Here is a 24,508-nt window from a genome sequence, read left to right as displayed (position 1 = left end):
GGTTAAGTTTCCAACACATGCCCTGTATCTACATTCTTAGTCACATCTTCTTTGTAAAATCACAATTGTTTTCTAATAAGCTTTATCCAGAGAAATCCTGAGTGTCTGCCATAGGCTGCAGTGGTGACCACGAGGACCTGTCCTCACCTCACCTTGTCTCACCTGGGTCACACAGTCTGTGATGGCAGGAGAAAGGAGCATGGAATGCTTTGGGTGCAGGGCTGGAGAGTGCAGTCTCCTTGTTTTAGGGAACCAGGACAGCCTTGGAGGGGAGGAAGGAAGGTTTAGGTTAGCATATTGGTTTTCTAGGTGAGATGCAAAAGAGAAGCCCTCAAAACAAACTCATGTTTATGGATTTCAGGGAGTAGGGAGAAGCACAAAACTACAGCCTGTGGTCCATTGTAGGCTGTGAAGTGTTCAGAACACCTAACGAATAACGCAGCAGATGTCCATCTTGGTCCAGACTCAGCTCATCTACATAAAGCACTTTATTTCTTCAGGATCAACTTAATTCTGAGAGACTCCAAGCCCACGGGACTGATATTCAGGCCTTAGCCCCAGTATCCAGTCTCAGGATCCCTTCCTGTAGTCCCACTCTGCCAGGGTCTGGTGCTGGGAGCTGGAAACTCCATGTCTAGGGTCCTATCTGCTTATATGAGTGAGAGGAGGATCGCGCTCCTGGAACCCATGGCCAGACACCCTGAGCCTCACCTCCAGGCTCTAGGCATTTTGTTTTAGTCCTAGGGGCCTGAGGAATTCCCTTTTTATGTTCATTCCTTTTGTTAGAGTCTTGCCCTCTTTTTTTAAACCCTCTTCTACTTTTGGCACACCTACTATTATTACCACATAGGACTTGGAAATTTGAGCAAGGGAAGGGTTTGTGTGATACATACACACACACACATACCCTTTCATCCTGAGGCAAGAAAAAACTGAGCCACCTCCCAATTTACATTGTTGAAGGTATAAGATGGGGGAATGAATGGGGAGAAAATTTATATCTCAAAAATTATCCTGCCATTAAAAAGGCTTTCTTGTTTTCACTTCAAAAATGACTCTCAAGGTCTATAGAGCTAAGAAGAGATGTGTACCCTTTTTTCCCCCAGAGTAGGGCCTTAGGGTGAGGGGTTAGTAACTAATTCAGAGTCTCCTCACAATAAGAGTAAATATATAGCCCCAATATTTTTTGTTCTCCAACCTTTCATAGGCATGTTAATGTAATGGATTCATTATGACATTAAATGTATTTTGAATTTCAGGTGGAAGGTTCCTATCAATAAACAATACATCTTTCTGGTAGGAACAAAATGAAACCTTTAGTTAAATCAACTTTTGGTCTCAGGACCCTTTAGATGCTTCCAGAATATTGAGGACCCCCTAAGAGCTTCTGTTTATGTGGGTTAGTTGTATCAATTGATCTTTGTCATATTAGAAACTGAAATTGAGATATTTAAAGAGTAATTCAAAAGATAAAAACTTATTACATATTAATATAAAGAATATAATTTATGTAAAATAACTATATTTCCCAGAATAAAAAAAGTTAGAGGAGTGACTTTTCTTTTCATTTTGCATATATCTCTATAGTGTTTGGTTTGAAGAAAGACAGTCGGATTCTCATATTTGCTTCTGTATTCAATTTCTTGTGATTCGCTGAAATCTGTGAAGAAAATCTATCTTCACATAAATATGCTGTTGGAAGGAGGACTTCAGGGACCTTTAAAAAGGTTTCATGAGCCCCTAGAAGTTTTGGGACCACTGTAAGAACTGAGAGTTTAATAAACAAGTAGATTACTAATGTATATGATAGATTTTAACTGAAAAAATTATCTTTAATTGAGAATTTCAGCAAACTGTGGATTAAATCAGTCCCTTATGAACAGAGGATAAAGAGCTTAATTGGGGTACAATTTACTCCTTTCCTGAGTGCTAGTTAAGAGCCATAGTCAGTTTTCACACCGTTCCCTGCTTGGCTAAATAATTTTGAAATATAGTCCAATAGCCACAAAGCCAGCAGAAGCAATCATATTATAATTTTATTTTTATTTACTCCTTGTAGTTAGAGGTGCTCTGAAATCATAGGTGAGGTGTTTTACAGTATCTCATGCCTTTAATGAATATTGCTCTACCTTCTACAGAAATACAAAGAATATGAAAAAGACGTTGCTATAGAAGAAATCGACGGCCTCCAACTGGTGAAAAAACTGGCAAAAAACATGGAAGAGATGTTTCACAAGAAGTCTGAGGCCGTGAGGGTAAGCGCCTCTTGTTTCTGCTCTGTATTGCCCAAAGACACAAAGGATTGGCATTGATGAACCCATCTCTCAAAGATCCCAGCCATTATGTCAACACCTTTATTCTTTTATTTCCTCAGTCTATTCAACCAGGAAAAGCAGTTACTAGGGGCACGAACTGCCTTTTTCATAGAGGGTTCTGGCATAGGAAAATGGATCCCCAAACTGGGGTCCAATTGAAGGCTAAGTGGGTTCTTCACTTTGCCTGAGAAAGAATTAAAGCATGAGCTGACAGAGTAAGGAAAAAGCAAGTTTTACTGGTAGAAAGGGAAATATAAAAGAGAGAAAAGTGGCTACCCCATTGACAGAGCGGTGGCTGTTGCTCAGAACAGAAAAGGCTAACACCTTGTAGCTGTTTGTAAATTGTCAGGGTGCTGCTGGGGGTTCTTTTAGTATGCTAACACATTATAATTAGAGTACAATGAGCAGCCAGGGTAACCTTAGGTGGTTTTTTCATGGCCATCTGGGTGCTAGCTGGTTTTGGCTGGGTTCTCCATCTCTTGTTTTATCAGAGACTTAAGACTATGTTGATGAAGGCCTGCCAGTTAGTTCCCCATCTCAGTTCTGGTACTAGTTTTCTTCTTACACTTTAATGCCTTCAGCCAAGCTGCCAGTAATTGTACAGCTATGGAGGATGGGCCTACAACTGTGTGATGCATTCACTAATTGCCAAAAATCATTCAAAGATACGTTGTGGCTCAACTAAGCAACTTCAAAAAATTTAAGCGATGCTTGCCAAAATGTGGAACTGAAAATCTCAATGGGGTAAATCATGTCTAGATGAAGTTGAAAGTTCTCTTTACCTTTATTGGAACATTACTGTGCAACAATTATAATGTTTGTTTTGATAAGTAAGAGCTTCCTGAAATTTTATAATATCAGCTTGGCAGAGGGAACAGCAGTGCATATGTTTATCATTTTGGATTTCTGTGATGGCTTTTGACTTTATTTCCTATTACCAACTTTACAGGACATCTTACATTATGGGTTTAGCACATGTGAATGTTGCAATATCCTACATTAATGCTATATTGACATGGGATTCTGAGAAAGAACTGAAATCTAAAGAGTCTCATATTTGTAAGGTATAGTTTGCTTACCTTTCAATCTTAATATTTCTCTCTAGGATCACTTTGTTATTAAATATCATTTCCTGCTTTGGTTTCTTTCACACTTAATTGGAAAAACCAACATTTCCCAAGTTATGGCTGCCTTGCATCTGATAACCACACACTTTGCTCAGCTCTAAAACATTTTGTACTGTTTCAATTTAGAGAGGAATTATAGCTTACTGCATAAGAGTACAAGTATGACCTGGGCTCAGTGCCTGCCTTTATCACTAAGCTTTGACCTTTGACAAAACAGTCTTGATGAGCCTCAATTGCCTCATTTGTAAAATGGGAAAAACTCACACAGGGAGCATGAAGTTCGAAGTTATGATTTTTAGTTACTTAGCATAGACCGTGGCACGTAAACAGTGCTCAGTGAATGATAGCTGTTGCCACAGCTATAATTATTGATTGAATGATATAAATTTTTTTTATTGAGTTCTTGCTAAATCACCCACACTGATCTCAAACTCCTAGGGCTCAAATGATCCTTTTGCCCCAGCCTCTCAAGTAGCTGGGGTTGTAGGTGTGAGTCACTGTGCCCCATGATTATTGATTTAAGTAAGATGAGACTTCCTGGTGGAAGCTCTGAAGTGCCTTAGAAGAAAAAAATTACTTTACTGTGTCACAAAAATAGTGTACTAATAGCCATCCCTGGAACATACCTAGCTGGCCTCTGGGTATGTCCTTATGCCACTATCTTGAAGCAAGTAATGTCCCCAGTAGACATGATAGCCTGGTATCCATTTGCATTTAACAAGCAGACTCAGAAATAATTTTTTTGAAAGCTCACTGTAATTACTATTTCATATTTATCAGTTGAACATTTTTTGGGTGAACATTGTAGAATATATTGAAAAAAATCAAGCATATAAAAAAAATTTTTTTTAAAAATCCCATCTCCTAGACAGGAATCTATGGTTTATATTCTTGTGTTTCTTTCCTTTCAGTCTTTTTCTTTGCATTTCTGTGCGAGAACTTGTGTGTTTTTCTTTTTTCAAATTGGCAATTATATTGCCCATTTACTTTGTATATCCAGCTTCTTTTCATTTTTTTCTGCCATTCTGGTATGAGTATTTTCCTGTGTCACTGTATTTTGTGATTTTCTTGAATGGTTGCATAACATTCCAGTCTGTGAAGGTGTCATAAGTAGTTCAATTGTTCCTATATATTTGGATGTTTAAGTTGTTTGCAAGTTTTGGTATAAATAATGCTATAGTCAATCTTCTTATATACTTATCATGGATTGGCCAAATGAGTACCTACTTACTATGTGTTGGCAGCTCCTTTAAGGAGTTGGCATGTACTCTCCTATTTGATCCTTAAATAGCCCCATGATGGAGGTTACTATCATCCCCATTTTACAAAAGGGGTTCCTGAGACACAAAAGTTGAGTAGCTTCTTTAAGGTCATGTGGGGCATGAGAGGTGGGCTCCAGAGATGTGGACCTCAGAGTCCATATTCTTCATTGCCTCCATGCCCTCAACACCCTGGAGTGTATATTGGTTTCATTAACATGAATTCTCGAGATGGAAGGCAGTTCAGAGGCTCTGAGCCAGGGGTCCTCAAACTACGGCCCACAGGCCACATGAGGCCCACCGAGGACATTTTTCCAGCCTGCCAGGTGTTTTTGCTGCTGCCTGTCCTGCTTAGCAGCCAACTAGTCCTGGGCCCGCAGTCTGTCTGAGGGACAGTGAACTGGCCCCCTGTTTAAAAAGTTTGAGGACCCCCTGCGTCTGAGCCAATCTTCAAGGTTATATATATCATATATATATATATATATATATATAACATTTCTATCCAGATATGGTTGTGCCAGTTCATAGCCCCTCCAGCACATGTGATATGCAAGTGCTAATTTTCCTGAATCTTTGTAAAAAACAAAATTTAAAAAAAATACAGTAATAGTGATAGTATTGTCAATTTGAGAGGAGGAACTATTATTTGAGAGGAGGAAATATTATTTTAACTCATATTTTTCTACGAATCGCAGAAGTTTAGAGTAGAAAGGCACAACAGTATCTTTACGTTCTGCTTCTGCAGCTGATAGGTGAATGAAGTCATTCACCTGCTCACATGGGCGGCACTCAGTGGAGTTTGCTTTTGCACCCAGGTGGTGGCATTGCAATGCCTTTGTGCATATCAGGGTAGTGTTTATCTAGCTCCCTGCCTGGCAAACAGTAGATGTTCAGTAAACGTTTGCTGTTACTGCTAATGAAGGGGCCTTCCAGCGTGTGAGCATTTAATGATGATGGAGACTTGGGACTATAGGAAGCCCCTGGATAGTGACAGGAGGGAACATGAACTGGGTTTGACATCTGTTTACTGCCATCTTGACACCTTTTTGTTTTTATTTATTTATTGTTTTCACTTATAAAATAATTTTATTATTAAGTTTGTTGCAGTTTTATTATTTTATCTTTTCCTTACTCCCCTCCCTTTAAAAAAAATTCAGCCTATTACCAGGGTACAAATGTTTAGATTACCTGGATTACTTTTGTACTACTTGAGACAAAGTTTCTGGAGTGTCCATCACCCACACAGCGTACATTGTACTTGCTAGGTGTGATTTCACCCATCCCCTCCTCCCCACTCCTATCCCACGAGTTTCTGTTGAGTTTTACTTCTGTCTCTGTGTGAGTGCTGTTCAGTTATTTCCAATTTAATAGTGAGTACATGTGTTTATTTTTCCATTCTTGTGATACTTCACTAAGGAGAATGGTCCCCTGTTCCACCGAGATTGATACAAAAGGAATTCGTTTATTTTCTTTTAATGGCTGAGCAGCACTCCATGCCATATATATACCACATTTTATTAATCTACTCATGAACTGATGGGCACTTGGGTTGATTCTACATCTTTGCTACTGTGAATTGTGCTGCAATAAACATTCAAGTGAATGTATCTTTCTGATAAAATGAATTTATATTAGTGAAGTTAACAACAACAACAAAAAGACTACTTGATGTGTTTGGTAAGTTCTCTTTGAAAAGAAAAATGAAGTTGTTCTTTTTGAATCAAAATGTTGCGGGGATAAATGCAGCTAGAATTCTTTGAAACGTGAATCCTATATATTTTAAAATAAATGCACAGGCCCTTTGTGAATATACTGTGTGTTATAACATCATGGTTAATTGGTCTTAGTCTTTATTTATTTATTTATTTATTTATGACAGAGTCTTACTCTGTTGCCCTGGTTAGAGTGCCATGATGTTATAGCTTACAGCAACCTTAAACTCTTGGGCTTAAGCAATCCTCATGCCTCAGCCTCCCAAGTAGCTGAGACTACAGGCGCCCACCACGATGCCCAGCTAGTTTTTTTATTTTTAGAAGAAACAAAGTTTTGCTCTGGCTTAGGCTGGTCTTGAACTCCCCAGCTGAAGCAGTCCTCCTGCCCTGGTCTGCCAGAGTGTTAAGATTATAGGCATGAGCCCCCACACCCAGCCAGTTGGTCCTAGTCTTTAAAAAGGGTTTGCAGGTCAAGTCAGGATTTGGTGTTGAGATAATTGAAATGGGCTTGGTCCCGACTGTGAACCTTGTGGCTCTGGTGGCAATAGTTAGTACTGTGTGGCATTTGGAATGAGATGGTGATTTGATTTGGAGGCCAAGGAAGCAGCCAGTGTGATCCTTTTATTATAATGCCACCTTACTTCTCTAGTAAGTAGGAAAGGCTGTTGTTTGTCCATGGGTTTGCAGTAGAGTTAATATTTGAGGTGGGGTGGGTTCCTTTTCTATCAACTCCCTTTCTTCTCAGCTTGCCCAGGACCAGGTGATTTTAGTTTTGGCTCTATCACTGAGATACACCACACCTAGGAGTCTTTCACTTCTAAGTTCCCATCCGTCTGGCAGTCTGAGTCAGGTCAGAGGTCCTGGTGATGCTTCCCACTGTGACTTCCTCATGCCTGGTGTCCATCAGTGGCGACTCCAGGGAGGATGTGCATAAGAAAAGCCTGGTTCATGAACAATACTGATGATTGAGTTTCCATTGACGTATATAAAATATTTATGAGACTGGCAATAGCAATTTGGGAAACTGCAATAACAACACCTTTAGTCTCTGAAAGTAGGTTCTGTCAGTGCTAGGGGGAAAAATGGAGCACCCCAGCAACCCCATCATTTAATGTAGCCTGTCATCTCTTGCCTGTTAAACAATGTTGATCTTTTTCTCTGTCTCTTCAGGCTTGATTTCATCATTTTCCTCCATCACTTTCCCCAGTGATTAGTTGAATCAGAGTGATTTTATCATACTCGTCCCCTATTTGAATTACTCTCCACCATGTAATTATCCTATCACAGAAAGTCCTATTTTCTCCCTGTCAGATGTCTGAAGTAAATGTGAAACCTAAAGTGGCCTGCCCATTACATAACCTCTGTCATCTGGTTGGTAATGGACTATATGTAACTTTTTTTTTTTTTCAGTCTATCAAATTATAAATAACCTTAGCTTCAGTAATTGCCATTAGCATAATGGTACTATTATTATGGTGGCATTTCTTAACTAATATTTTCTAGCACTTTTTAATGTTATTGGTTAAAGTAATTTTTCCAGACCTGCTCAGAGGCTAGCTATAGGTTATTTGATATAGTGGTGCTGCAGCCTGCGTTTGTATACGTGTATAGCAATCGTGCCCAAGGCACTATCTCCCAACTCATTTGTTCAAACATATTTATGCTACCTCAATTAATGTTGCTGAGCTATTTATCAAATTAAAAGTCTCTATGAATGGATAACAAGTGGAATCAAGTTGCATTTAGTGCATTCCCATTTCAAGGGAGATAATTTCTTGTGCTGCACATGGGAAGATGATACACACTAGTCCTCTGCCAAACGCGGACTCCCACTGGGATGTTCCTCAAAGATTCCTAGAAATGTGTGTCCATGTCTCAAGTCAGAATTTATCTTTGCTACTGATGGAAGGCAAATTTGACACTGCTCTGCTTTCTTCTGAGTTGCTGATTTTGAGAATTGTACCCTGATTTGAGGACAGGGACAAGGCACCTGATATATATTCAGTAGTATTGGTATATGTCAGGTGGCCTCCCAGCCTGTCTTTTGTCTTTAAAATCCCACCCTCTCCTGGGAGTCACACAAACTATCAGTCACCTGGAAGCACCATCTGAGGTCCCACCAGGGAACTCTGATAGGCACAGCCAAATGTGCAGTTGAAGGAAAATTTGTAGGAAGTGACTGAGTAACTATGGACATCTCTGTAAGGGTGTGCTTTTAGGCCTGATTCCAACACAGCTGGAGGAAGTCATGATCCTGTGATTTGGTGTGGTCCCTGTAACTAAGAGAAGCAGAACAACATGAAAAAGGTAGATAAATCTGGAAATCACAAAAAGAAGGACTTTGGAGAATTTATAATTTTATAGTAATATTCTCCAGAATGGTTTCCCAAAGGTGAATCCCCCTGGCTGATTTTTGCCTTTGGTTGTGCCAAGCAGCTGTGGGGTGGGCACTGCTTTGATCACTGATTTGAGCTAGATTTGTAACCTCCTTCTGTCTTCCCTTAGGATTCTGGTTTCAGTGTCTGACATGGATCCATAAGACTTGAAATGTTGAGCTGTAAAGAATTCAGACCTCCACAAACTGAAACAATGTCAAACAATGAGAGGACAGGACAGATTATGGGCTGCTATCTGTGTGGTAGTGTTTCAAACAAAATATTAAGTATTTTATTTGCTGTTCAAATTTATCCCCCTTCCCTCCAAAAACAGAAAAAAAAAACCCCACAATTAATTAGAAGTATCTAAGGGAACATAAAAAGCAAAGGGAATGTGAGAAGACATAAAAAGCAAGTTGTAGCTAAACTCGATGAAGACTCAGTTGTTTTCAAACCTTGGATAAGACATTTCATAAATTTTGAAAGTACTGTGAAGCTCATGTCTATATATAAAGTTAATCCTGTTTCACTTATTTTCTGATTTCTATTGATCAAATGATAAATCAGGTCCTCGAAAAGAGTGTTTTGCTTAAAAATAAATACCCTTACATCTTGGGAACAGCTAGAGGAGGCTAGATTTTATATTAGGTTTTTCCCTCCTTCCTATAGCTACCTGCTGTTCATTGCAGAACTGATTCCCATTATAGCTGTACTGTGGAAAGTAATTGCTGTTGTACAGTAATTCAATTTCAGTGCATTCACGCATCAGTTCACCGATAGGGGTTTATCTGGAGAAACCTGGGACTTGAAAGCTTTTTATCGAGAAATTCCACATGCAGCAAGACATTTTTCCTAGGTAACGAATATCAGTATTTGCATTTAATAAACATTTACCTTCTCAGAAAAATGGATTTTTTCCCTCTGCAGAAGAGATTTACTCCAATCTTCCAAAAAGCTAGCGGGTACTATTAAAGTAACTTTCTCGAGCTGTTTTTTGACTGGCGCCTGTCTACATATGTATGACTATAAAATACATCTATGTTTTTATGTAAATATATAGAGCAAAGCATGAAAGGCAGATGCACCCAAGCAAAGTATATTCTGTATATAAGGAATTAGTATCTATAGGGATTGTATGAATACTGCTGGTTTAAAGACTTGTCTCTATCCAAAGACATTATAAAAATCGGGGGGGTAAGCATACTTTAAAAAATATATTCCTCAAGTTGGAAATGACATCAGTGATTCTCCTTATACATTTCTAAATTACAGAAAAGTATTTGAGACAGAACTAATTCTCTTCTTTACATGGGAGGTCCCACATGAGTGGTGGCGCTTCTTAGGGGCTGATTGTAGCTGAACACTGCTAGGATGGTGTATAGTTCTCAGGCGATAGAAGTACATGTACATTCTGAGATATTTTATTTTCTGCTTTATTTTCATGTCTGATCTCATCTCAAAGCTTGTACTTTGAAAGAGGAGTATATTTGTTTCGGGAAAAATTAATGGTTTCTGTTCTGAGTCACGGATGGAGGGAGGACACTATTATTTTTTATGTTGATGTGTCATGTGGTCTATTTGCCTTTTTTTTTTTTTGTACACATATGTGGGGTTGCAAAATCCCCTATATGCATGTAAGAAAATTTAGAGCAGAAACCTCAAACCAAAGGAAACTTAAAAACTCGTGACTATCCACATTTACCAGTTTTGTTGAGATCAGTGAACCATCCTTAGTTTACGGTTCAGAACAGAGCTACAGAGACCTGTGTGGTCTTTGTGGGTTTTACCAAATGGGATGGGGTTCCCCCTGACAAACCTCAGATCATACCAACCAGAGCCTTACAGACAGGCCCAGAAGACAGTTCTCCCTCCCACACTGAGAGGGAGCATCTTGTGGGCCCCCTTGGACAGACTGTAGAACCACCAGCCACTCCGTACATGCCATTTCACATCCTGTCTTCTGGACCTCTCAGTTTTCCATCAGTCACACATATTTAAAGTTGGGTACATTTGGGGAACAGTATCCTAATTTTTCTGCTTATTCTGGGGATGCCAGCCAATAAAAGGAGTTACTCTTTGTGGGTAGAACCTCTGCCTCAAACCCTGCCCAACTTGGTTGGCATTTGTCCCTTTTTAAAATAATTTGATGAAACTTCTCCATTTTCAGAGCTTTATGGGAGATTTAGTTTTGTGCTTCCTATGATCTTGGCCATACAAGACACCTATGTTTTTAAATGCTTTTTGTTAGGTTTTTACTGAATATACCAGTAATACATGTTCATTGCAAATGGGGAAGGAATGTATAGTTACTGATAAAGGAGAAAGTAAAGATAACAGCACCAACAAGTATTTTTAAAAAGGTAATTAATCTTCTGATACCTTTTGTTTTTAAAATCTTAGTTCCAATTTTGCAGATTTTTTTTTCTGTTTGTGCATGTGTTCAAGTGTTCTCATTACCAGCTTCTTTAAATTTTTTTTAACACGTCGTAGGCATTTTTCCATGTCAGTGAATACAGGTTTTTATTATTTTTTATGACTGTGGAGTAGTCTGCTTTCCAGGTGTTTTGATCAAGCGCTTCTCTCTTGGTGAACATTAGAGTCATCTGCAGTGTTTCACTGCTGGAAGCAATGATATGACAAACTCCCTTGCAGATAAACTCTTGTCCATTATTTGATGTGATTATTAGGATGTATTCCTAGAAGTAAAATCAAGGTTTTCTGTGCATCTTGCCAGGTTGTCCTTCAGGCAGCACATGCCTCCTTGTGTTCTGTCCTGTGTGGTCGCACAGGCAGTGTGCCCCATGGTCCCCTCTATTTACTGTTATTAGTCTTCTGGCCTTTGTCAATCCTGTAGACAGAAAGTAGTATCTTATTTTGCTTTATTTTCTTTAATTACTCATTATTTGGCAGGGCAGGTACCTCTCTTCCCACCTGACGTGCCGTAGGGTTTGAGGCAAATTATACCATGTCACAGATCATGGGTTTAAGGAAACAGAAATGGCCCAGGTACTAATCCCTGTCCTCCCTGTGGCAGGTGGGCCTGGCACTCTGTTAGATATGCTTGGGGGGCTCTCCCCCTTCTCTTTCCTTTCCAGAATGTATCTAAAGATCAGCCCAAGAACTAGGACACACTGACTACCCCAGGCTGCCTGGATCTGGGGTGTTGTCTGTTTGGATTAGTTGTCTGGGACCACAGTAGCTCAGTACTTGGGGACTGTAGTACTCAGAGTGTTTCAGACCCCCATCCCATGGTGGGAGAAAGTTGCTTGTAGTAAGAGAAGTCACGCTTGGCACAGCTGCTTTCAGTAGATAAGGGCCCCATCCCCCACTGGCTCACGAGTGCCAGGGTCACTTTGAGTCACTTCTCTGAAAGGTACCACTGCACAGTAAAGTCGACCATTTTTTTCCATGGATATTGACCAGTCCTTTTTTGTTCTTCTTTTTGAAAACTGCCTGTTAGTACTCTTTCCCTTTGTTTATTCTATACTATTTCTTTTCCTTGTTCCTACCTGTCTCCACTCCCACCCCAGGGCCTGTCTCAGTGTTTGAATCTGTATAAGTGCTCAGGAGACTGTTGTTGATTGACTAGTAGACCTTTATGCTGGACTCAGAACACACTGAAGTCAGGGTGATATGGGCTAGTGGACTTCCCCATTGGCCAGAGGACTCCTGAGGGATGAGGGGGAAAAGAAAAGTATTCAAGCCTAACTGCAGAGGCACAGTGGGTTCATGGGCTTTCCTTACCCTTCACTGCCGGGTCTGAGTAAATGGGCTGTGGGCTTGCCCACATCGGGCTCCAGTCCTCCCAGTTCCAGGCCAGCCCTTCCCCACATGGGCCTCCCTCTAGGACAGTGAATGGAAGGGCTGAAATGGGCAGAAATCAGGCCAGCGGCTCAGAATGGAGATAAGAAGTGACTGATTTCTTAAGAGAGAACCAAATAAAGATTTCCTTCTTTTTCTTTTTCTTTCTCTTTGCCTCTTTCTCCCTCCTTTCCTTTCTTCTTCTTTTTAATACCAGGAGATTTTATTTAAAACATTCTAAAAATTATATTTCTTTTAATGACAAAACTGGTTGGTTAGAATTGATGAAGGAAGACTTGATTCTTGGAGAGGGAAAGGAGGAGGAAATCGGCCTTGGGAGGGCCAGTCTTCATAGATGAGCTGTGCAGTTTCTGTGTCCTGCCTGAGCCAGGGTGTGTACCTAAGGCTGGCCAGACTTTTCTCCCCATGTGGCAGGTGGTGAACACAGCTTATTACCCCCAATAGATGGAATAAACTGAAGTTCTGAGCAAGTTCAAGAAGGTTTCCATAAATTTGGGAGTGAGCCCTCCCTGGAATGTCATTGCAGAGAATTTTGGAGTGATGCTGAGAGTCCTTGTCACATTCTTTCCTACTGTAAGGCCTAGTGCTGTCTCAGCCATAGGAGGGGTGGCTCAGAGCACTGTCTAAAACCCCACCCCAAGTCCTTGCCCCAACTCCACCATCATCTTCCCCAATATCCTGCTTGTTTCCGTTATAAAACATTTGGAAAGTTGAACATACCCTGTCTAGCTCATGCTTACTGCTGGACTCCTCGCTAGAACCCCAGTATCCTGAGGACAGGGACCATAAGAGGTAGATTCCTACATGTCTCCAGGACCCAGGGTGGGTGATCAGTGCATGTCTGTGCACTTGCCACACTAGTAATGACAATGTCATGGGGCAAGCATGCCGGTTTTTATTCTCTATTTACGAAATCTAGCTTTACAAGATTTCCTGTTGCTTCTGTCAAGGATGAGCAGACCAAACAGCTTCGAGAAGAGAGGTTTGTGACCGTGGACATACTGTGTGGAACTTCAGTGCCGGTTCCTGTCAGTGCTGTCACTTAGACAGCCAGATATCTGTCCGCAGGAAGGATACACGCAGAGCACTTAACCTGAGCCAGAGTAGATGGGTGCTGAGGAGCCCAGCATAGGAGTATTGCGTGATTGTGTTGGGTCCAGTTCTGAGTTTGCAGAGTATCATGTTGTCGTTTCAATGTAACAGGCTAGGTAGAAAAAAAATGTCACTTAATTTATACTGGGGCCAGGTGAAAGAGATCTGAAAAGTGTTGTGGGTGGGAGGAAATCGTGGTGAATCACTGATGCATCACCCTTGATAGATCCAAATGACAGAATAAAGCCATAATAATGATAATAATAATAGTAATAATAATAATAAGAGACCACTGGTTATAATTGCACAGATTACTGGCAACAAATTAAAGGTTTTTAGAAATATTTTGAATGAGTATTTAGTATGTTTAACTGGGGATGTGTTGGTGACATCAGTTGTACTTTTTTTTTTTTTTGGATCTTTACTCAGTTTCCCATATGGAGGTAAGGAGCAGCTGGTCCTGCAAACACAGTGAGATTATTTACATTTTCTAAATTAGGTTATGAGGGGAAAACGAAAAGGTAGTTAGGAATTCATTGGCATTTCATTTGCACTGCATTCAGCGGAGAGATGACAGCCCTTGCGAGTAATCAGAGTCTTTGTTAAAAATCAGCTGGGATATCATTTACTGCACATCTCAGGCTTACTGGCTGCTTGAATAGGCAACATGTAATGTACTATCAGGAGCAAATGTGATTTTTTTTCCTTGTGTGCTTTTGAATTGATTTTTTTGTGTGTCAGTTGGGGAGGAAAATGAGATCCTTGGGAATATACCAGAGAGCTTCCCCTCACTGCACCCAGAGACTGCAGAGCATTCCATCCGGCTGACTGATGGGATTCACAGAGGGGAACTTCTCCACGAGCTCTTGGTGGACATCAGAAAGCAGATTCCTCATCTAGATCTTGGTTAGGAGTTGTTTATAGACAGCCCAACACCAGCCTGTATAAATCTGAGGCCTGGCAATGATGCAGGCTCTCAGCACTCTCCCCAGGAGACGAGAAGATGGGAGCCAGCTGCTGAGAGGTGGTGAAGCAGCCTCAGGCAGGAGCAAGCCAGACCATGGCGGGCAGAGCCTGCAGGCAGCTCCATGGCCTGCTAGATGGTGGCCTCTGTTAGGGTATTTGTTGAGCCAGGCAGCCTGTCCTCAAGAGTACTTATAAGGGGGAGGGCTCAGTTGATTCCTTCCCCTGATGTACCAGGAGTCTGTCATTGCAGTCACTGTGGCCACTGTCTGGGGAAGGTGTGCAAGACTTGTGTGTTTGACATGGGGGAATCAGACTGGGCCTCTGAGGACACATATGGGGGAGATGATTTTATGCCAGGGAAGTGTATTCAGCCTTTACTTAGCAAAAATGATCATTGAATGGATTCAGTGCTATTTTCCTAAATCTATGTGTGTGTGAATGTGAATGAGTGTCCACACCACCACACACATGTGTTTGGAATGGTTGGGGCTGGCAGGAGTTAGGGACAGGGGTTGACATATGAACACTCACTCTCATGGGAATTGCTTCAGTGAAGATGGGGAAAATCATAAAGAGGTAACTGTGTCAGGACTATAAGCCTGGTCTCCCAGGCCAGTCCTGATCATACATACAGAGGGTGCCAAAAAAAATGTATATAGTTTTTTCAGATAGGAAAAAAAGCTGTATTAAATTTGCAGTACACAAGTTGTGTTTGACTTCTGCAATTATAAGAGGTGTTCAACATGATTTGTATCATCTTTTGTTACCAGTGTGTACTGAGCATTACAATTTTAATAGTTTTTTCCTTTTTTAAAATGTGTGTACATTTTTGGCACCCTGTGTCTATTTTACTTGATCCATGTAGGCTTTAAGGGGGGAAAATGAAATCAGATATAAAAATATGAATGGATATAAAAACATCCAGATTTAAAGCTTGACAAATGGAGAGGTAGAGCCATCCTGTGCCCCCAGACCCATACAGCAAGGGCCAGGAGGTACCGCCAAGAGGGTCAATTTCCATGCAGCTCCCAGCCTCTTGTATGGCTACTCTGGCCCCAAAGAGCCTTGAGTTTGTAACCCCTGCATTAGTCAGATCCAGGCCACAGCCTTGTTTAGGGTTAGCAGAGTCCTTGAGTGTGTGAAGTAGGATGCTAACAGCTGTTGTAATTTCCTCTGGGACATTGGCATCATTGTCATCCTCATGGTCATCATCATCATCGTCATCACGTGACTGAGGGCTTCTTATTTGCCAAGCCACTGTGCCGTGCTTCATGAATGTTATCTCATTAAAATGATACAACCCTGTGAAGTTGGATTAAAAAAATTCTTGGCTGGAGTGGAGGAAAGCTCATTCACAGGACTTGGGGTAAGAGAACATTGTAAGGAGACCTGGGATTTTTCTTTCTTAAGTTGGAGAACTAGCGGACAAGACTATTTCTAAGATTTTATTCACCTCTAACATTTTAGGGTATTGGCCCTTCTTTTAGGCTCTTACCCAGGGGGAGAGCCTGTAAATAAATGAAACGTGTTTGTTTTATTGTGTGTCTTCTCCCAATCTCATAGAGACCTGATCCATGTAAATAATTCCCAGTCTGGTCTCGTGCACAGAAGCAGGAAATGAAAAGCAGAGCAACACCTTCCTCCCTCAGTCTGCCCCCTCACCCTGCACACACTTTCCTATTAGAATGATGACTGACTGAGACAGTATCTCTCACACGGAGAAGGGGATGAAAAATGCTCAAAGTGGCTACATTTGAATATGTGGCACTTATCTCTCTGTGCAGGCTTATAGAAAAAATAATTCATCAAACTTCATTCTAGAAAAAAGAGCATTAAGCTTTCATCAACAACAACATAAAGAGCTCACCATGGCAGGAACAGGACAATAAAGGAGTTACTTCAGCAGAATTAACAGGAAGAAATTAGCCCCATGTATCCTTCCTTTTTATCACAGTGTGGTACATTTACATATTTTGAAATTTCACATTTGCATAGTCAATGATTTTAAATTAGATTCTCACATCTCCTGTCTGATGTTTGGCATGTGTATAACTTGTCTTAATAACTGAGCTGTTAGCATTTAAAAAGCAGTTATCTAATCATTGGCCCAACCCTGAAAACACAGCACCCGGTTGCCCTTGCCATGTTTAAGCAGCTTTACTGAGATAGAATTCACACACGCTTAGGACACGTGAGTGTGCACATGTAGTACTTACGCTGCTTTGAAACCCATCCGGATGCATAAATCAAGTTCAGGTTCTCTGATTTATCTGCTAACTACAGCTGGGAACTGGATGGCAAGTGTTGCTTTGAACTAATGCCTGTTGGGAGTGCGATGAAGTGTTCATTTCTTTGAGAATGCTTGTCATTTGAAGGAGGAGAAAATAAAAGCTTGAGAGTAGGGGTGCAATTTATTTGTCTTCTCTTCCTGTCCCAAGCTGCCTTCATCCATCTGAAGACTACATGTGGATGGGGTGGTGAACTCACTTCACCTGCCCTCTTCCTTGGACCATCTCTCTGCTCTGTGGGCTGTGAGTTATATCAACCCAAGGGCCTGGGGTGGACTACTCCTAAGAACTAGATGTACAGCCTTAAGGAAGAAACAGGCCTCCCCTCCCCCACCCCAGCCACATGGAGTTTATAGGCAGTTGTGGGAGACAGGAAAGCTTTAAAATGGGAGTCCCAGCTTCTCGTGCAGTGCCACCAGGGAACTGGGGGTGAAGATATACATATGCCAGAGCCCTAAAGGTGGCCAAAGGCAGGGGCTCCAGGCACAAGAAGTGCATGTTTGAAGCTGGAAAGGGAGTAGAGAGCAGGGTCAGCTGAAGGCATTGAAAGGAGGGTGGAGTAGGGGCTGGGGTTGGAAAGGAGAGAGCAAGACAAAGGGGGTCTTGCTGTGAGGTCTCCAGGGTGAGGGCTCCTAAGGGCCTGGTACAGGGTGGATCTGAATCTCTCCCTCCCCACCCACCAGGGCTGCAGTCGGCCCATTTCATACCCTGTGTTCCCCCCAGGTCCCCTGCACCTGTTCACTGGAAGGGTTCCAGGATCATCCTCAGGATGTAGGAAGCTACAGGAGGCTTGGCATTTGGTCTCTCCTTTCCCTTTTTGTCCATGGCAACATTACAAAGTTCTGCAGTTTTCCCGGGGTCTTTAATTTGCACTCACCCACCTCTCCTAAGAGTAGGTACCTTCACAGAGCTCTGAGGCAGCAGGGCTCGGAGCAGCTCCTTCAAATCCCAATGGGAGCTAATGTGGCTCCTGGGTCAGCTGTCCCCATCCCTCAGCTGAATGCACTTTGGAGGCCAAGGAGAAAAGAGCTTTTGTACAGCCCACAGAGCATGAAACCCCCAGGTCTCACTCAGAAGGAGGGTGCTGGAAGTCACAGCAGCCTCTATTGTGCCAAGAGAAACCCTGCAAAGCCTATTTTCAGTGGAAGCGAAGAGCTCTGAATTTTTATTTTCAGCTACATTTAGCAGATGGACTAGTTGTTCAGGACTGTCCTATTTTGGGGAGCACTCGGGCAATTACTGGGTGGAGGGCACCTTCTTGGAGCCTGCCCAAGGAGGACAGTCACCATGAATTCTCCAAGCTGGCATCCCATCCAGTCTCACCTCTCTGACAGCAGTTAGAAGAGATAGCGTCTGATTTGCTTACTTCCAGCAATGGCTTCCCTGAGCACACTCCTTTAGTCTATCAGAGAAGGCCAGCCTGGGGGATTACAATCCTTTGTGGAAGGGGGTACCCAGTGTGGGTAGTGTGTTCTGTCTGTAGAATTTTATTGCCCTGGGATATTAGTTGGATCCTGGGAAGCCAGTTCATTTTTCCTTTGGGAGGTGTGGATAGCCCTGGAGACCTGAGGTGAGCCATCATTGAGTATGAGTCTGTAACCCCCTGAGTCTCGGTTTCTTCCTCTGAGAAATGGACATGGTCACATGTGCCAGGCATAGTGATTCTCAGAACACAGTGGGACTGGGTTTGAGGCTGGCTCTCTCAGACTGGCTCTGAGCCTTGTTGCTCACAACCTCCTCGAGAGGGAAGCAGCTGACCTCAAACCTAGTGTGACACTCACAGGAAGAAACATGGGCCCAGGATCATTAGCTCTGGGACATAGCAAACACTTTATAATGGTAATTTATTTTCATTTGCATCTGTAAAAATGTACCTGATACAACCAGCATAGCAAAACATAGGTTCTGATCCTGGCACCAAACTCCTTCGATTCAAATCGTATCCCAATCGCTGAAAAGCTGACTTAATAGTAATGTTTGAGAGAGTTTTAGAAATTCATTTCTATACCAAACATTGCTATTTCTGGGAGGTAGGGCAGAAGAAACTCTCAGTCCTCAGAATCCCAGGAGACTTATATTGGCAAGGCGATCCTCAGTAGGTTGTGGAGAGTTCCCATCTGCTCTGTCTCCTATCAGCAGGGATACCCTCCGCTCTCTCAGCTGGGCTGATGCCAGCCGGGCAGGGTCCTCAAGACTCATGACAGAAGAAAAGTCGAGTGGAACGGGCTCTGCTTTGCAGTACTTTCCCGAGATGCTCCAGGCTTAGATTGGCTGATCCTCTTGCTGCCCTTGCTTGTTTGAGGGAAAGAAAAACTGCAGGCTAAACAGAACGTTTAGATAAGAAATCTAGATTGGGAACTAACCTGAGGTACTTGGCCATAGCCTTTCAGTGAATATAGGATGATGTCCAGTGTGGACAAGGCCTTTAATGGGTGATGTATGTGAAGGGGCCCAGGGCTTACAGTGTCATAGCTCCTGACAATTTCAGTTATTATATAGTATTTTAATCTACATTAGGACAAATATCATTTCCTTTAATGGATACTTATGTAACTTTTATGAGTGGATTTAAGGAAATGCAGTAATTTAAAGTGAGATGAGGAGGCCACTTGCAGCCTGGTTTTGGAGAACAGCTGGGGACTCGCCAACCCATTATTAGGGAAAGGGACAAGTCAAACGTGTTGGATGTGACCCTGAGAAGCAATAAACTAAATGCACACACGACAGCCCATGTTGATCTTGAGTGAAATAAGGCATAAGAAATATTAGGAGACTTGCATCATAATAGCATCCATGAAAATTAAAGGCATATAAAGCAACCAGGCATTATAAAATAAGCACATGCATAGTCAAAAGCGCCCATCCAGTCCATTGAGGGGGAGGGGAATAAGAGTGGAGGTCAGAGCTGAAGGGGAAAATATAAGTCAAGAGGGGAGCCTTGCATGGACCAGCGATGATAATGTGCTGAGTGTACAAATTGCTCGGCCTTTTGCATAGACACAGACATAGGTGCAGGCACCGAGAGAGAGCTAGATAGAGAGGTACACATCCACACTCAGGCTGGGCGGCAGGTGCAGCAAACAGGCATGGTGGTATGTGTCTAACGGTGGAGCAATCGTGCAAGGGTAGAATGATAACATTTACAGGGATTTTTCCTAACCACTTTCCTTGTGCCTGGGCTCCCCACCTTGTGCATTATACATATTCTAGCATTTCATTTTCCCAAAAACCTATAAAGCAGATAGTATTACCACTGCCTTTTATCAGAAGAGGAAACATGTGGTCCAGGGTCATGGAGGGAAAGCTTGGGTAGAACAGATGCACACCCAGTGTGTTTGATTCTAGATCCAGGTCTGCCATTACATTGCTGCACAATCCCCTTAATCTTAAGAGTTCCTTTAAAATGAGAGCATTTAAACACCCTCACTAATACATATCTTCCCTTTCTTGAGAGCATTTAAGCATCCTCAGTAATACCGTATCTCCCCTTTCTTGAGTTCTGTCTCTATATTAACTGGAAACTGGGTTGTCCCACAATAGTTGAAGGCCTTATGGAGAGAAGACTAGGTTGGACAAAAGGTAGAGGAAGATCCATTGATACAACACCTTTGCCATGCCTGGTACTTGATTTTGTGCCTCTAAAGTTCCATGTCTCATTTTCTCCTTTTTTTCTCAGCATTACCCCCATGCATTTCCTCTCTGTCCTCCCCTTAATAAGCTGGCCAGTCAAGTGGCCTCATTTGCAATAACATCTTCATGCTCCCCTCTTACAGTGGGTGCTTCCATAACGTTGGGCTTCCATGATTGTGTCTTCAACACAATTTACCAGGAAGATGCTGAACCCTCTGGCAGGCAGCTGAATCACCTGGAATGCTTTTCTGGTTTATTTCTCCATCCACAAGAAGTAGATTAAGCCATGGACCCCATCCTGGTCCTTAAGATACAGTCTGGTGCTTGCATCCAAAACATCTGGGGGCCTTAAGTGAGCACCTCCCTGTCCTGATCGCTATTGGCAGGGTTGTGCAAGTGCTCCCGAGGGCAGACACCACCAGTAAATCGTAATCACAATGGAGCATGGTAGAAGAAGTAAACAGTTCTGAAACTGTGCTATAAATTGTCATCCAATGATGATTCTGTTTTATTATGGAGGTTAAATTACAGCAATCACTGGCTCACAAAGGCACTGCAGTAAGAAAACATTTGGGAACAATGTTTTTCTCCTATGGCTTGGGTGATGGGCGCACAGGAATAAAACACGGTAACTTATTTACTGTGGGCCACAAAGGAAAATATGAACTATAGCCCACTGTGATGCGTGTGCTCTTTTTCTTTTCTGAACCAAGCAGGTTGTGAACATGTTGCTGTTGCCACAGAAAAAGATGATAAACTTGACAGCAACTTCCAGCTACGTTTGTCTTCTTTCTATAGCTTCTCTCCATCTCCCCTCTTACCCCAGGCCATGTGTGCTTCTCTGTGTGTATATGTGTGTGTGTGTTCATCTCTACTTGGGTCCTGTGGGCTAGGAGAAGATGAGCCAGAGAATAACGCCTGCTCCCTGCCATCACCAGCTTGCAGGTGCTGGCTTTCTGCACTTCAACCCTAGCATGCCATCTGAAGGGCTTGTCTGTTACAGGCCACTTGATTCACTGGTAAGAAGATGGGTTTTGGACCCTTGGATCCATATTCAAGTTTTCCTGACTTTGCCTCTTGAGATCTTCACTTATAAAATGAGAGTAGCAATCCATGGGGCTTGAGGAGCAGATGAATGACCCATAAAATGTGTGTCCCGATTCTGGACTCATATGAGGTGCCCATTAATTGTTCCCTCTAATTATCATTGCGTAGCTGCATCAGCTGTTAGCAGCATCCCCACAGATATTCCAGCATCCCTGTAGCCATGTTATTTTCACTAATCTTGGGATTATTTTGTGGCCTTTAGGATTTATACAAAAAAGCAACTGCTGTTGACTCTGGACAGTCCAGTCTGTTGTTGCAGAGAGCTTATCACCTGTTTACAAAGAAATCAAAAGTCATTGGCAAGGCCATTGCATGATCCTGGTTCTGACTGCCTCTCCCAGCCCTTCCCCTCTGAGTTCTCCTATAGTTCCTTGAATGTGGGAACCTGCTTCTCTTCAGGGTCCTTGCATGAGGTATTCTTGCTAAGTGGAATCTTTCCCACCAAAATCTAGTCCTTTATTGGTATTTGAGGTCCCCTCAGATTCTCCTCCTTGGGGCAGCCGTTCTTGACTTCCTCACCTAAGTTGGAAGCCCCTCCCACTTTACCCCAAACACCACCTTCACTCTTCTGCCCCCCCACCACTGCCCTGTCATTTTCTCTCATGTTCCTTAGTTTATGTCTTTTCTTCATGGAATTCATGTGTCTAAAATTTAGGGTATTAATAGTTGGCTTTTATTTCCTCTCTCTCTGGAATTTAAGCCCCATGAAGAGGAGGATTGTATGTGTTTTATTCACCCAGGGCAGTGCCTCCTAAAGCATGGATGCCCCATAAGTAATCACGGAATGGGTGAACAATCAGAATTGTTCTTATGTGCTGGAGAGAGCATCATAGTATTTTATGTATAAAAATATGGGAAACTCAAACAATTTAAATAAATTCTCTTTGATTTATAGCCTTTTAAAGTATTAGGCAACAACATTGTTCTCAGTGAGTGAGTTGTAAGATGCACTCTAGTGGGTAGAATTAAAACTACTGATGACACAGCCAGTTCCTGTTAATTATAGGGTGGATAGTAACGTGAGATTAATCAGCAAAGTCTAATTTTTTATGATGTTGAAGAGTAAAATTTGCTATGACCTGTAAATATTTCTTAAATAATTAATTATGAATTTTATATTTATTTAAGGATACTGGAGGATTATTATTATTATTATTTGTAGGAAAGATTTCTCCAAAGTTGATGAGTCACATTGGTCATCTCCTTTGAGGAGACCAAAGGACAAAGAAAAGCAACAATACTGAGAGAGAAATGATTTTTAGAAAACTTAGGTTATGGGCAAGTTAATAGTATTGATTTTGAAAAGGCACTTCTCAGAGTGATATAAAGATATTACTTCCACCAATGTCATTTTTTTAGGTTTAGACTGATAGCGTCTGCTACTTGCCACACTTCATCATGAAAGTAAAAAGTTTTAAACATATAGAAAAATTGATCTGGGGACTGGAGCTCACCTCTGTGATCCCAAGACTTTGGGAGACCAAAGTAGGATCATTTGAGGCCAGTAGTTTGAGACCCGTCCAGGAAATATAGTGAGACCTTATCCGTCTTCAACAACAACAACAAAAATGCTAGGCATCATATGGACTCCTGTAGTTCCAGCTACTTAGGAGGCTGAGGCAGTAGGATCACTTTGAGGTTGCATTGAGCTATGATTGCACCACTGTACCCTAGCCCAGGCAACAGAGTGAAACCCTGTCTCAAAGAAAAAAAATAGCAAAATTGGAACAACAGCCTCCCATATACCCATTGGTCATTTCTACCATCGATGTTAAGTTTATTCATTCTGTCACTTATCTGTGCTATCCTTCCATCCCTCTGGCCACTCATTAATATATCTTTTTTGGGGGGTGTATTTCAAAATGAATTGCATACTTATTGATCATATTTTTAACAATCCATATATCATTGAAAAGAAACAGATGCTTTGTAAAAGTTAAGCTGACTATAAGTCGAAGATATTTGAAAATAAATATGTATAAAATAAAAAGCATATTTAAGAAAGGTACTGGGTGCTTTCTTGCTGAGTAGCATTCCTTCCCTTGGAGGTACCGTGGTTCATTTAGCCACTCACAGTGGAAGGACATTTCAGTTGTAATGTAAGGTGATTGGGAAAGTAGGGCTTGTTCTAAATGAAGTGATTTGGGGGTTTCTATATTTCTCTGTGCTTCTTTTTTTTAAATATAAATTATCCATTATTCTACCTATTGATTTTCTGTGGAGATCTATCCCTTCCTGAACCCCAGACTACTAGGCTTTGATGGGACAGATCCCAGCGGTGGGCATGAGGCTGAGGTTTGTCTAGTTAACTCACACCACACTCCTTGCCCTGGGTCTGAGCCACTCTGGCCTGGTCACCAACCTGACCTCACCTCCTGCCATTCTCCTTTACTCACTGTGCCCCACTTTGCCCCTCTGGATATTTGTACCTGCTGTCCCCTGACCAGGACTGCTTTCTCCCAGGTAGCACATGGCTTGCCTTGCACTTCATTCTGGTTTCCATCAAATGCCACTTCTCAAAGAGACTTTCCCTGGCACTCTTGCTAAGATAGCTCTCTGGCCCTTTTTGTCACATGAACTATTACTTCTTTATGTTGTATGGGCACCCTAGAGTTCCCTTAAAGAAGTCCAGGCAAAATGCCGCGTGTGTTGGAGCTGCCTTCAGTGCTGGTTCTCTCTACCCTCCCAGTTTTCCAGCACTCACACTCCCCGGGCACTGACCAGCATCCTGATAGTAGAGCATCCAGGGCCCTGACCTAGTTCCTGGGTTCCAAGTGGTGGTGCCCATGGACTCCCTGCTAGGAAACTTTCTGGA

The 24,508-nt window shown here is 42.0% G+C and overlaps 1 protein-coding gene across 1 annotated transcript in view; it reads left to right on the top strand.

Annotated features, from left to right (window-relative positions):
* The window catches only part of CACNA2D3 (calcium voltage-gated channel auxiliary subunit alpha2delta 3), an 876,027-nt gene that overhangs the window by 182,144 nt on the left and 669,375 nt on the right, over positions 1–24,508 (top strand). The window contains exon 2 of the mRNA XM_003781696.2: positions 2,139–2,255. Within this exon, the coding sequence (XP_003781744.2) occupies positions 2,217–2,255 (39 nt within the window). The 5' untranslated portion in view covers positions 2,139–2,216. The remainder of the gene's footprint in view (positions 1–2,138; positions 2,256–24,508) is intronic.

This window comes from Otolemur garnettii, unplaced genomic scaffold (genome assembly GCF_000181295.1).
Source record: "Otolemur garnettii isolate 467f Iridium unplaced genomic scaffold, OtoGar3 scaffold00002, whole genome shotgun sequence".
Lineage (NCBI taxonomy): Eukaryota > Metazoa > Chordata > Mammalia > Primates > Galagidae > Otolemur > Otolemur garnettii.
Note: the sequence above shows the minus strand (reverse complement) of the source record. Positions and strands in the feature narration are given on the sequence as shown.